At 33.4% G+C, this 12002-nt stretch overlaps 1 protein-coding gene across 10 annotated transcripts in view; it reads right to left on the bottom strand.

Moving 5' to 3' along the window:
• The window catches only part of LMO7 (LIM domain 7), a 239385-nt gene that overhangs the window by 54269 nt on the left and 173114 nt on the right, over positions 1 to 12002 (bottom strand). For 5 of the 10 annotated variants that reach the window (XM_074299281.1, XM_074299283.1, XM_074299282.1 and 2 more), the window contains 4 exons: positions 10616 to 10646; positions 9398 to 9511; positions 8068 to 8266; positions 3891 to 4143 (listed from right to left, as the gene is read on the bottom strand). In XM_074299281.1, coding sequence (XP_074155382.1) covers positions 3891 to 4143; positions 8068 to 8266; positions 9398 to 9511; positions 10616 to 10646 — 597 coding nt within the window. Of the gene's footprint in view, positions 1 to 1359; positions 1760 to 1905; positions 2206 to 3890; positions 4144 to 8067; positions 8267 to 9397; positions 9512 to 10615; positions 10647 to 12002 lie in introns of those variants that run through there. The other 5 variants (XM_074299276.1, XM_074299277.1, XM_074299286.1 and 2 more) reach the window with 4 other exon arrangements.

Genomic DNA, 12002 nt, shown 5'->3' with positions numbered 1-12002 from the left:
ATAGAAAACTAACTCAACTAATAAAAAAAAAAAAGACTTCAATGGAGGAAATCAGACATGCCAAAGAATGGGACTGAGTTGATTCTCTGCAGAAAAGCAAGTGTTATAAATAGGTTGAGTTTATCAAATATTGTCTTCACACCAGCTGACTATATTAATCAGGGAGAAAGATCCAAAATCTACAGCTAGAAGAAGTCTTTGATTGTTTGCTTTAAGGTCCTCATTGTAGGTGAGGTATCTAAGTATAGAGAACTTAAACAATTCACTTTAAAGTCACATAGGTAATAAATAGATAAGTTCTTAAAAAATTCTGAGCTGTGTTTCTTAAATTAAGTTAGTAAGAAGGAAAAATAGTAAAGGACTTCCATATTTGAAAGATATACATTTACTCTAATAGGCATATTATACCCTATGAAAAATAAAAAATAAAATATAATCAGAAGAGAAACATTTCATTGTTATTCCTCTTCTTTCGGTTCTCCCCATAAGTTTCATGCTCAAATGTTTCTACACACTCTTTCTCTTTTTATTTATAAAACTCTTTCATTCCTCCTCCAAGTATAAAATAATAATTATGATAATAAATATTACACTGCCATATTTTAGGAGAAAGATTTTAAAACAAAAGTGTATTTGCTCCCATATTCCATAATATATACTTGCAGGGAAAGCACAGAATTGGCATTATAAAATCATTCACTGATCATTCCCACATATTTTCAGGTTATAATAGATGATGGCCTGGTATAGTAGGTAGAATGCTGGCCTTAGAAGCAAGATTCAATACCTACCTCTGACATATACTAGCTATGTGCTACTAGCAAGTATTCTACTTTCTCACTGCCTTAGGAAGTTATGTTACAAATAAGTAGCTGATTATTGATGGAAGAAATTTCCACAAAAGGAGTTCCTTATACCCATAAAATTCCAGATCTGGCTCAGAGAAGGTTTTTAATTTAAATTAAAAAAAGGAAAATATTTGGGTCTGATTTTTTTTAATAACTAAAAAGTGCTCAGCAAAATATTTTGTCTCTAGTATATATGCATGCAACTATAAAATTTTAAAAGTTTCAAAAATTTTAAATGCAAATTAAATCACTATGTTGTTCTTTACTTTTAAAAGAGCTAACTTGAGAGGACAGATTTTTAATCTATATAAATATCAAGGACATAAATTTGCCAAAAGCCATCTTTTATTATTTTTATACTGAATGCATTCAAGATATGACATCTCATGCTTCGGTACAGTAAAAACAAGATTGTCACACATCAGTTTATGTTAGTGCAGCTGCAGAAGCAAGTAGAGAGATAATCTAAGATCACTCTTCAGATGGATCAGACTCATGCAATCATATCAACCTTGATCTATCAGAAGCATCACTGAATCTCCTTTCTGTATTTCTGTTCCATGATTTGGGGGCTTGTTTAGTAGTGAGATCCATCAAGATTGACCGTCTTTGGCAATTGCTCTCTGAACCTCGCCCTGCTCTCTGTGCCATACTAAAAGTGGCAGGATTTTGTTCAGAGATTGAATTCTCATCTTCTGAGTCTGAATTCTTTCTATTATGCCATGACACAGGAAAGGGAAGGAGAAGGAAAATAAAAAGGAAGAGATAGAGAAAAATAGAACTAGTGAAATTGTATAAAGTCATAATTGTTTATGGAAGAGAATTCTTTTTTCAAGAACCAGGCATTTCTTGAAATTGTCAAATACTTCTTTTAAATCTACTATCTCCCAAGACAACCTCAAAGGTTAAAAGTGCTGACATGGCCTGGCCTGAAACAGTACGAAGAAACATCCCTTCCCCCACATCTTTTTTTGTGTACAAAGATATACACAAAATAAGTCAAGTATACTTGTATACTTTGATATACATGCTCCACAGAACATGCATGAAGACAAACCTGAATCCCTGAAACTCCTTATACCATGGCTTGTAAGAAGTTGTTTTTTTAATTCTTTTCCAATTCAGATCTTCTGGAATCCAACTTTTGGGAAGAAACTTATCAAAGTCACTTCCTGCAGTGGGCACTATTGGACTTAGCTTTCGCACATAAAGATCATCCTTTACAATGTTTGGCAGGCCTGTTGCTTTTTCATCTTCTTCCTCTTCCTCTTCCTCCTCCAAATAGCTAGAGGAGTTTGAAGTTTCTTTTATTGCTGGCCTGTTTTCCACTTTAGTGTCCCATTTCCTCCTCTGTTTACTGTTCAAAACATCCAACCAGTTAAGATACTTTATGAGCAATTTGACAAGGAGCACATAAAAGGCATGCTTTTTGGCTCACAAAGTTCACGCCACTGTGAATGAAGCAAATTAGTTCTCACTTTCACCACTGCAGTCCCTAAAACAAAGTTAAGGCATTATAGATGCATTGTATCACAACCACCGAATAATCAAATGAAGCACTGGAGGCACTGAGAACAATTATTTAGTGACTCTGAGAAAAAGGAGAAAGAAAAAAGGTAAGAGAGAGACAATGAGAGAGGGAAGGGAGAAAGATGAAAAGAAGGAAGAGAAGAAGGAAAGAAGGAAGGGAAGGGGAAAAGGAAGGTTAGAGGGAAGGGAAGGGAAGAAGGAAAGGAAGAAGAAAGGGAAGAGGGAAGGGAAGAAGGAAGGGAAGAGGAAAGGTTAGAGGGAAGGGAAAAAGGAAGGTTAGAGGGAAGAGAAAAGGGAAGGTTAGAGGGAAAGGAAGAGGAAAGGGAAAAGGGAAGGGAAGGAAAAGGAGAAAGAGAAGGAAAAAGAAAAGGGGAAGAAAATGGAAAGGAAAAAGGGAAAGGAAAAAGGGAAGGGAAAGGAAAGAAGGAAAGGAAAGAAAGGAGGAAGAAAAAGAAAGGAAAGCAAAAAAGGAAGAAAAAAGAAAGGGAAGGAAGGAAGGGAAGAAAGAAGGAAGGGAGGAAGGGAAGGAAGGAAGGGAAAAAAGGAAGGAAGGGAGGGAAAGAAGGGAAGGAAAGGAGGGAAGGAGAGAGGGAGGGAGGGAAGAAGAGAGAGAAGGAGGGAAGGAGGAATAGAGGAAGGAAGAGAGGGAGGGAGGGAAGGAGGGAAAGAGGAAGAGAGGGAGGAAGGGAGGAAAGAGAAGGAATTAAGCAAAGGAAGGGTAACAAATTACACTTGCAAGGTTACTTTCTGGATTAAAATGAATTAACATAATGGTAGATATTCAGATCCAATACAAATCTCTCTGACCTCATCAGTTCCTTGAATCCAGTAGCTAAAGGATCAGCTGTAGAAAACTTTTGTGAACAAGATTTAGACAAGCTGGTTTTCAAGATGGAAAGCTGTCTAGATGCCGAGGAGTGCTCATGTCTCTTTTTTGCTTGGAATCTACGGTTGGCTAAGTCATCCAAAATTATATCAGGCAACCTTCGTTCGTTCTCTGAATCTGAACCACTGTCACAGTCACACATCACCATCAGATTTGAAGCTGGATTTGAAAAAATCACATCCTGCTCTGCTAATTTGATGGGAAATTAAAATGATTCTTTTTCATCTCCACTAAGGTCAATCAAAACCAGAAGAAATTAATGAAAACATTAACACTGAACATGAAGTCCCTTAAGAACTGGCTGATAAACCTAAAGATATACCAGTAAATTCAAGTGTGTGTGTGTATATATATATATATATATATATATATATATATATATATATATACTTTTTTTCCAAAATAGGAACTTTCAATCACATGCTGATATTCTAAATTGGAAGAAAGAAATCTTTCAGATATGAATGACTAAAATAAGACACACTGGAGGAAGGAGGGGGGACCATTCACACACATATTACCAAAGAAGGTCCAAGATTTTCTCTGCCATATTCAATTACCATATCAAAATAACATCACAAATACACTGAATTTGAAAAATAAACACTTAAAGTTGAACCTAGTACCTTGAGAAGGTTCCATCAGCTTCAGTATATACAGGACTCGCCCAACTTCTTCGATTATCCTCATTCTTGTCTGGTCTTTTTTTCCTCAGTGGTGCAGGCACATAGGTTGGCTGTCTACTTTTGTTGGGTAAAAAACGATTGAATGGTAAAGCAGATTTGGGCTCCACAGAGGATATTCTTCGATAGGACATATCATCTTTGTTATAATCCTGCATTTTGAATGTGAGTTCAGAATCTGTGTCACTCTCACAACCTAAAAAGAAGCACACATAAAATTTCCTTTTATTTTTGCTTTACCCTCCAGATTTTGCATCTAACTGAAACCCACACAGCTTGCTTGCTCTGTCTTTCCCTTGGAAACTCAGCACTGCTGATGCTAACTGCTCAGATTATTTTTAGAAATTTGTCATGAAGTTGTGATAAGAACCATTAGGTGGAAGTTGCTTTGCATACTGGAACTACATGCATTACATTCTTTCACTCTACCACATTCTATGCAGAAAACAAAGTGCTAATCTCTTGCCAAACCATCTTTATTTCTAGTCTCATTCCCCTAATCTTATGGGTAGTTTTCCAGAAATCTATTTTGTATGGCAAATTGTGTCATACACAAGTCAAATCTATTTAAAATAAGGTGCTAAATTAGTTCTTAGGTAATTAGGTAATTCTAACTAAAGCAATGCAAATATATTAAATGTATGCACGCACGTCTATGTTGAAAAAACACACAGACAAACCTCAAAAGATCTTGGATCAGTAACTAGATGGAAGCAATGGCCAAATGTAAGTTATTCACGCTGGGTAGCAATAGAAATTGCTTTGGGAATTTTGTATTATGATGTAATCATTTGCAGAAAAATTTTTAAAGTGTACCCGTTTACATTCTTCTTATTCAAATGAGCACAAAATCTATTTTTTAATCTTTAAAGAGACAATAGGAGAGAAAAATAAAAAAAGAAAAGAGTAGAGAGGAGCAAAAAGGAAAGGACCTTGATTTTTCAAATCAAAATATATTTGCTTCAATCAACTATTTCTACTGATATTATCTCTTTCCCTATCTTCCATCTCTTTTACTACTTTTCACTCAATTCATTTTTTTTTCTTTTGTTATGCCCTCCACAAAGGCAGCATTGTGCAATAATACCCTCTCAGAGCAATGAATGTTGGCAAAAATGGAAGGATCCAGTAGGTAAGAAAAAGATTGTAACCTGAGGGCCACCAGGATTAGTCTAAACTGATGAGGTTCTCCCAAATATGAGAGGGGCATCTAAAGCAGCTAACAAAGAAAGCAGAGAACTAATAGCAAAATGCTATGCTGATGGGGAAAAAGAGGTTACACAAAGTGGCTAGAAGAAGAAAAAAGGTTTTCCATAAGTGGTTCTTAACTTGAGATTCATCGATTTCTTTTTGTTTGGAATTTTTAAAAAACAGTTCTATAAATCCAATGTAATCTGAAATTCCTTGTACTTTATCTTATGCATTAAAACATTATTTTGAGAAGGAAACCAATGATGATTCACCAGACTATGAAAGGGGGCCATAACACCAAAAAAGATCAAGAATCCCCCATGTAGAGTTTGTGATGGAATTGGCAAGTAACTAATACTACAAGTATCCCAATTTGTTTGTCTGTTATTGGTATTTTTTTTTCCAACAGCATTGCACACTAGCAACTTTCATCAAAGTGTTTGATTTAATGGAAATTTATACCTAAAAACTTCACTCAGAGCTGAAATTTCAAGTTTATTTTGTTTTCTTGTCTACACATGGCAAACACTTGGTAATATTTTTTAAAAACCTACTCACTTGTAAATGGTATACTTCCAATTATAAAATTCTCTCAAAATTCTTCAGGGTAAATAGTACAAATATATTCATGAAGAAATGAAAACTCAGAAAACTATTACTTCATATCACAAAAGTGGATGTCTAATACAGTCTAATATATAGGTGAGCAGAATGAAATAAAAGCCATAAAGATAAGTCTGAAATCAGATATAGAGAGCTCCAAATCTGTGCTTAACTCCAAATATACTACTATTATGCCACACTAGCAGACTCAAAAAAAATTCAACTCCCAAAAAAAAATTATAGGGAAAAATAAATAATAAAAATTAATAAATTGGTTTTATTTTTATGTCTATTAAAAAAGTACTTAAGGATGACCAAGTTATTCTATCAACCTGTATACTATAAGAATTTACTAAGTCCCTGAAAGGAGAAACTCATTTTATTTCACTGACTATATGTACAATCCAAGCCTTAACCACCATTGAACACTGTCAATATTTCTTTTTCCAAAAGTGTCAGGGTAGGTGAAAATACAATTCCAATTCAATTGACTATCCCCATTACTGCCCCCCCAAAAAAAAAAACTTAAAGATTATTAAATCTTTGGAACTATGTTAGGAAGTAGGAATACAAATAGAAAATAAATAATTACAGCCTTAAGCTTACAAATTTTATAGAATAATAAAGTAATAAAGACAAAGTGATAAATGCAGAGGAGAAAAATCCATATAGGTTATTAAAACTGTCAAGTAAGAATAATTGGGGAAATGGGAAGTAGGATTTTATTAGAAGATGGTGGCTGCACTGAGCCTGAATTGAAAGGATTTCAAAAGTGGAAAGAAGAAAGTAGACTCTAGACAGAAAGGACAGAAAAAACAAAAATATAAAAATAGAAGAATAGAGAACAAAATAGGGAAGGGAGGTCAAACAATTTAAATGGAATATAGAGCACATGAAATTACATGCCTGGAGTGAAGCTAGATTACTTGGGAATCAATTTTAAATAATCACATGCTATGATAAGGATTTCAAGCAATTCAATGGGCAATAGGGAGTCACTGAATATTTTTGGGCAGAAGATTTTTATTGGCCTTTATGAGGACATGAATCTTAAAGCAAAGGCTTTAATTCAGCACTGTTCTACTACTACTTTGAATTTTCTGATGTTTATGCTTTCCTATATATTCTCTTCCATTTTGTTATTACATTTCCTTAATTTTATCAATCAACATCTATGCATGTTTATGTATGTGCATATACACATATAGTTCTCTCTCTCTCTCTCTCTCTCTCTCTCTCTCTCTCTCTCTCTCTCTCTCTTCTCTCCTCTCCAAGTTCTTTGGACAGTTCCTAACAAAATAAGCTAAGAATTTCAATCACTATTTCTCTATTAATGGTTCAGTCACTCAGGTAAACTGTGTGTTAAAAATCATCTCAAATAATAAGAATAGTGAAACTATAGAGACTTAAATACTTTATCATATAACTTGAGAATAAATTAACTGCAATCAACATCAGAAATGTTGATGAAAGATAACTCATAGAAATATTTAAAAGGGAATATATCTGATTGTTTAATGGCTTTTTAAAACAAATGTAATAGTTGGTGAGAGTTTATTTTGAAAAAATTCAATTCAAAAGTTCAAGAATTACAAAATTTTATTTAGATATGAATTAAGCAAAAGGGTAAACAAACTACTGTCACAGTCTGACTCATAATTCCAATTTTGTAGCTATTTCCTGTTGAAGAAGGTGGGAACAGAGGAATTTTCCAGGAAGGAATATTCCTTGCCTGAAAGTGCAGTCAGAGCAAATGTCAGGGAAATCCAGATTTAAAGTCAGAAATACTTGTATGACTTGATCCAAGAGAAGAAATAAAAAATTGTATTTTTCTCCATTCTTTAAAGGCATTGAGGACGACAGAAAATACCAATGTGTTGTTGGTTTTGCTGAACTATTTTTTTTTCCTTTTATATACCTTTTTTATAAGGGAAGTTTCTCTGGATATGGGAAGGAGAGGGCACTTTCAGCAATGAGTAGGATGTAAAATCAAGACATCAATATTTTTTAAGAGACAGTTGACATTCCACTGTAGTAGAAAAAATAATGGCTGAAGAAGTCTTAAACTGGCATCCATCTTTTATGCTGCCAACATTTTTTTTTAATCCAGAAACACAGATTTAAAGAGAAAAATATAAAGTAATAGTAAAAGAAGAAAATATTAACACTGCTACAAAATGACATAACTGCTCAGTAGCCCTAAATTTTTCTAGCTTTATTTGCTCCAAAATATGTCTCCCCTGATTTCCCCTGCAACAATAATGTACAATCTCTTTCATCCAAGGAAAAGCATATTAGTTGGATAAGTTTTTTTAAATTAAGTTACCTTCACTGCCTCCTTTCAGAGTTAAATCTGATGAACAGCTTGTGAATGATCTAGACCCAAAAGAATCCAAACTATCAAAGGAATCGTCTCTTTTGTGGTAGGCTGAAGGACTAAAAAATTCTCCACGTTCAGTATACCAAATATCTCCGTAGCCACTGTCCCTGCCACTCCTTTTCAGACTGCTGGAGTCTTCAAGTGCCTAAAGAATTTTATTTTTAAATTAACAATGAGTTAGTTTAACCTTCCAAGAATTTAATCAGTCATTACTAATAATTTTTGTTTACATATTTCACCCAAAAGGCACTGCAGTCAATGGATATACCAACATTTTCTCTATTAGGTATAAAACAAACAGTTCTAAACATGTAAATCAAAGATGTCTAGGTGTGAAAAACAGATTCTGGTTTGTATTTGCATGATTAGAACCTTTCTAGTAACTATTAGCACTTAAACGTAAGAAAGATGGGGAAGTAATTTTTAAAAATAAAAAACAACGTTACTGAAGTAAGAGGAAGGGCTGGTTTAATAGTAAAAGACTCAGATAAAGAATAAGATCTTGATTGAAAATAACGATTCTATTACTTACTATGGCAATAAATAGAGCACCAGGCCTAGACTCAGGAGGACCTGAGTTCAAATTCTACCACATGCATTTAATAGTTATGTGACTATAGACAAATCACTTAACTTAGCTTGTGTCAGTTTCCTCATCTATAAAATGAGCTGGGGAAGGAAATGGCAAACCACTCTAGTATATTTGTCAAGAAAAACCAATTAAAAATAAATAGAAATAACAATAATAACAACTAATATTTGTATAACACTTCAAGATTTACAAAGTGAAAAAGAGAATACTAATTTTTTAAATAGAAAAAATATGGGGGTGGTTAGGTGGCGCAACAGATAGAGCACCAGCCCTGAAGTCAGAAGGACCTGAGTTCATATCTGACATTTCTAGCTGGGCAAGTCACTTAACCCCAATTGCCTCAGGAAAAAGAAAGAAAGAAAGAAAAAATGTGGTATAAATATTATATACTTGCAAATACTGTCTGATATCTAATTATTAGACTTCTAGAAAAGAATATTACTGTATAATAGAATACAAATTGATATTGCCAATAATTATTATAAATCACAGAATCATGGAATTTTAGAAATAGGGTAAGGGGGCCCTATTTTATCCAACTTCTTCATTTATAGATCAGAAAACTAGAAAGATGAACTAACTAGTAAGCCAGTTCCCATCTGTGATAGCTAAATAAATGTAGTTACAAGAATACAAAGATTATATTTGTGATATGACAGATTATATTACACTTAGGTTTCTTACCTTAGTCAGAGCTTGTCCCAAAAGGTTCTCAAATGCTTTCAGATTAAGGTAAGGACCGTTATAATAAGGGTTACTCTGTGCTTTCCTGCCCAGCCAATATAAGGTAATCAAAACCTAAAGAGGAAAATAATCTCACAAGTCAAGATCATTAATCAAAATGTAGAAATATGTTTGAAATGATTGCACATGTATAACATATATCATCTTGTCTGCCATCTTGGGGAGAGGGAAGGGAGGGAGAAAATTTTGGAACTCAAAAGCTAACAAAAAATGAATGTTGAAAACTATCTTTACTTGTAATTGGAAAAAATAAAATACTATTTATGAAAAAAGATTATTAGTCAAGCATTTAACTCATTTCCATCAAATAATATGAAAAAATGCTAAACTGTAATTCAACGTAAGGCTAAACAATAGAACTTATCAATTTTTTCATCTAGAAAGTATCAAAGGCCTGTATCTTGAATATTGATAAACTGCAGAAGTATTCTGGATGGTGGGAAAGAGGAAGAATAGGAAATAGTAAGGGGTGGAGATGAGTTCTTGCCCAATAAATGCAAAAATACAAAACAAAATTATTATAGCAAAATAGTGTCTAGACACAGGAGTAAAAACATTTTAACAAGTGACCTATTTATATAAAGAGCTTTGAATTTTTACTAAAATATTTATTCTAAGGAAAATATTTCTAGAAATTCCTTCCATTTTTGTTAACACATCAAGAGATATATAATTATATAATTTTACATTGCATAATTACACAGTTAATAAACATAAATTCCAATATTACAGTGATATTGGGGGAGATGAAGTTTATTAATTTCCTTTCATAATACTATCATGTTTTATATCTGTTTTATAACCTGTTTTATAACATGTTCTCTCAAATTTCATATAACCAGATTTTACAATACAGTTTTCAAATTACACCATTTACACATACACATATAAACATTTGCCTAAAACAATTTTTGTACTAAGCGTACTACTGCTACCACTGCCCCTTTCTTATTACAGCCCAGCTTCTCTTCTTTTTATCTAATAAAGATTTAGGAAGCACATGCAATGCCTAGAGCCAAGATTTCACAAATGAATGATTTCCAACAAAAAAAGGGGCGGGGGGATCATTGGAAAAGAGGCAGAACTTATTAGCTCTCTTCTGGGCACATGTAAGGATGACATAATTTGGGTGGAGATAGAAAGGTAAACATAGCTTACATTTTTTACTCTTCTATCAGTCTCTTCTTGCCTACAAAGAAGAAAAACAAATCTGATTGATATGAAAACTTAAAACTTTAAAAAATTCTCCAATTAAAACCATTTATTCTTATTTTGAATATCAAGAACTTCTTATGGCTCAGAATGCAGATAGTCCATTAAAAGTAAGAACAAAACATATAACAACCACTCATATTTACACTGATAAAGGCAAACAAATTTCTCTAAAATAAATGATAAATTTTCTGCCAAGGTTAATAAGAGTGGCTTTTCCTATTAATCATAATCTAAATAGAAGTTGAAAGTCTGTTTTTTCTAACATTTTTGCCATGTCACTCCAAAGCAAACACTAGAAGGTTTGTAAATATGAATTTTCTTTGCTACTTTTTTTCCCCTGAGGCATTTGGGATTAAGTGACTTGCCCAGAGTCACCCTGTTAGGAAGTGTTAAGTGTCTGAGACCACCTTTGAACTCAAGTCCTCCTGTCTTCAGAGCTGATGTTCTATTCACTCCATTCTTTGCTACTTTTAAAACAAAAAACAGAAGGTACCTGAGCTCAACTAGTTTTCATCTGAATACAGAGATTTAGATGGGATTTGTTTGTCTGTTTAGATGCAAAAAATAAAAAGGGTAAACATGATGATTGTGATCATAATGACAACAGTGATTTTCATATATAGAGCATTTTACATTTGGCAAAACACACAGTTTCATGTGAGTCTCACAAACAAGTCTGTGATGTAAGTACTACAAAATATAGAGTACTCCAAAAGTTTTAGTGCAGTTTTGAGCTTATTAAAACTTATTAAGAACTGAAACGTCACTAAGATTTTTGGGACACCCTCTATTATTATTATTCCTATTTATTTTTACAGATGAGAAGTGTTACTCTAGAGATGAAGTGACATGTCTATAGACTCACAATCAATAAATATCTGAGGAAGGCTTTGAGCACAGAGTCTAAGTGCAGCATTCTATTAACAATAAAGTCTTCATAAGAAAATGGGTTTCTTTGAATAGTCAAGCAGTCAACAAACTTTTATTAAGAAGTTAGTGTATACTAAATTCTCGAGAATAAGGAATAAAGGAAAATAAAGATAAATAAGGAATAAGGAAAAGAAATAAGGAAAAGAATATATCTAATGAGAGAAGACAACAAAGAAAAAAAGAGGCCGGGGGTAAAAAAGGGAAAGTGCATAGTGAGGAGACATGATAGGGAAATCTGGCCTCTGAGAGAAATAAAGAGATTTCTGGCATGGGTACTCTCTTTAAATGCAAGTTTGGAGAGCTCTCCATTCACAGAGAAGTTCCAAAGGCAGAGGGTATTGGGAGGAATATATAGTAAAGTTTATGTATTCCTGCATGATGATAAGATCCTTGTGGACAT

This window comes from Sminthopsis crassicaudata, chromosome 3 (assembly GCF_048593235.1).
Source record: "Sminthopsis crassicaudata isolate SCR6 chromosome 3, ASM4859323v1, whole genome shotgun sequence".
Classification (NCBI taxonomy): domain Eukaryota; kingdom Metazoa; phylum Chordata; class Mammalia; order Dasyuromorphia; family Dasyuridae; genus Sminthopsis; species Sminthopsis crassicaudata.
This window is presented reverse-complemented; position numbering and strand designations above follow the sequence as displayed.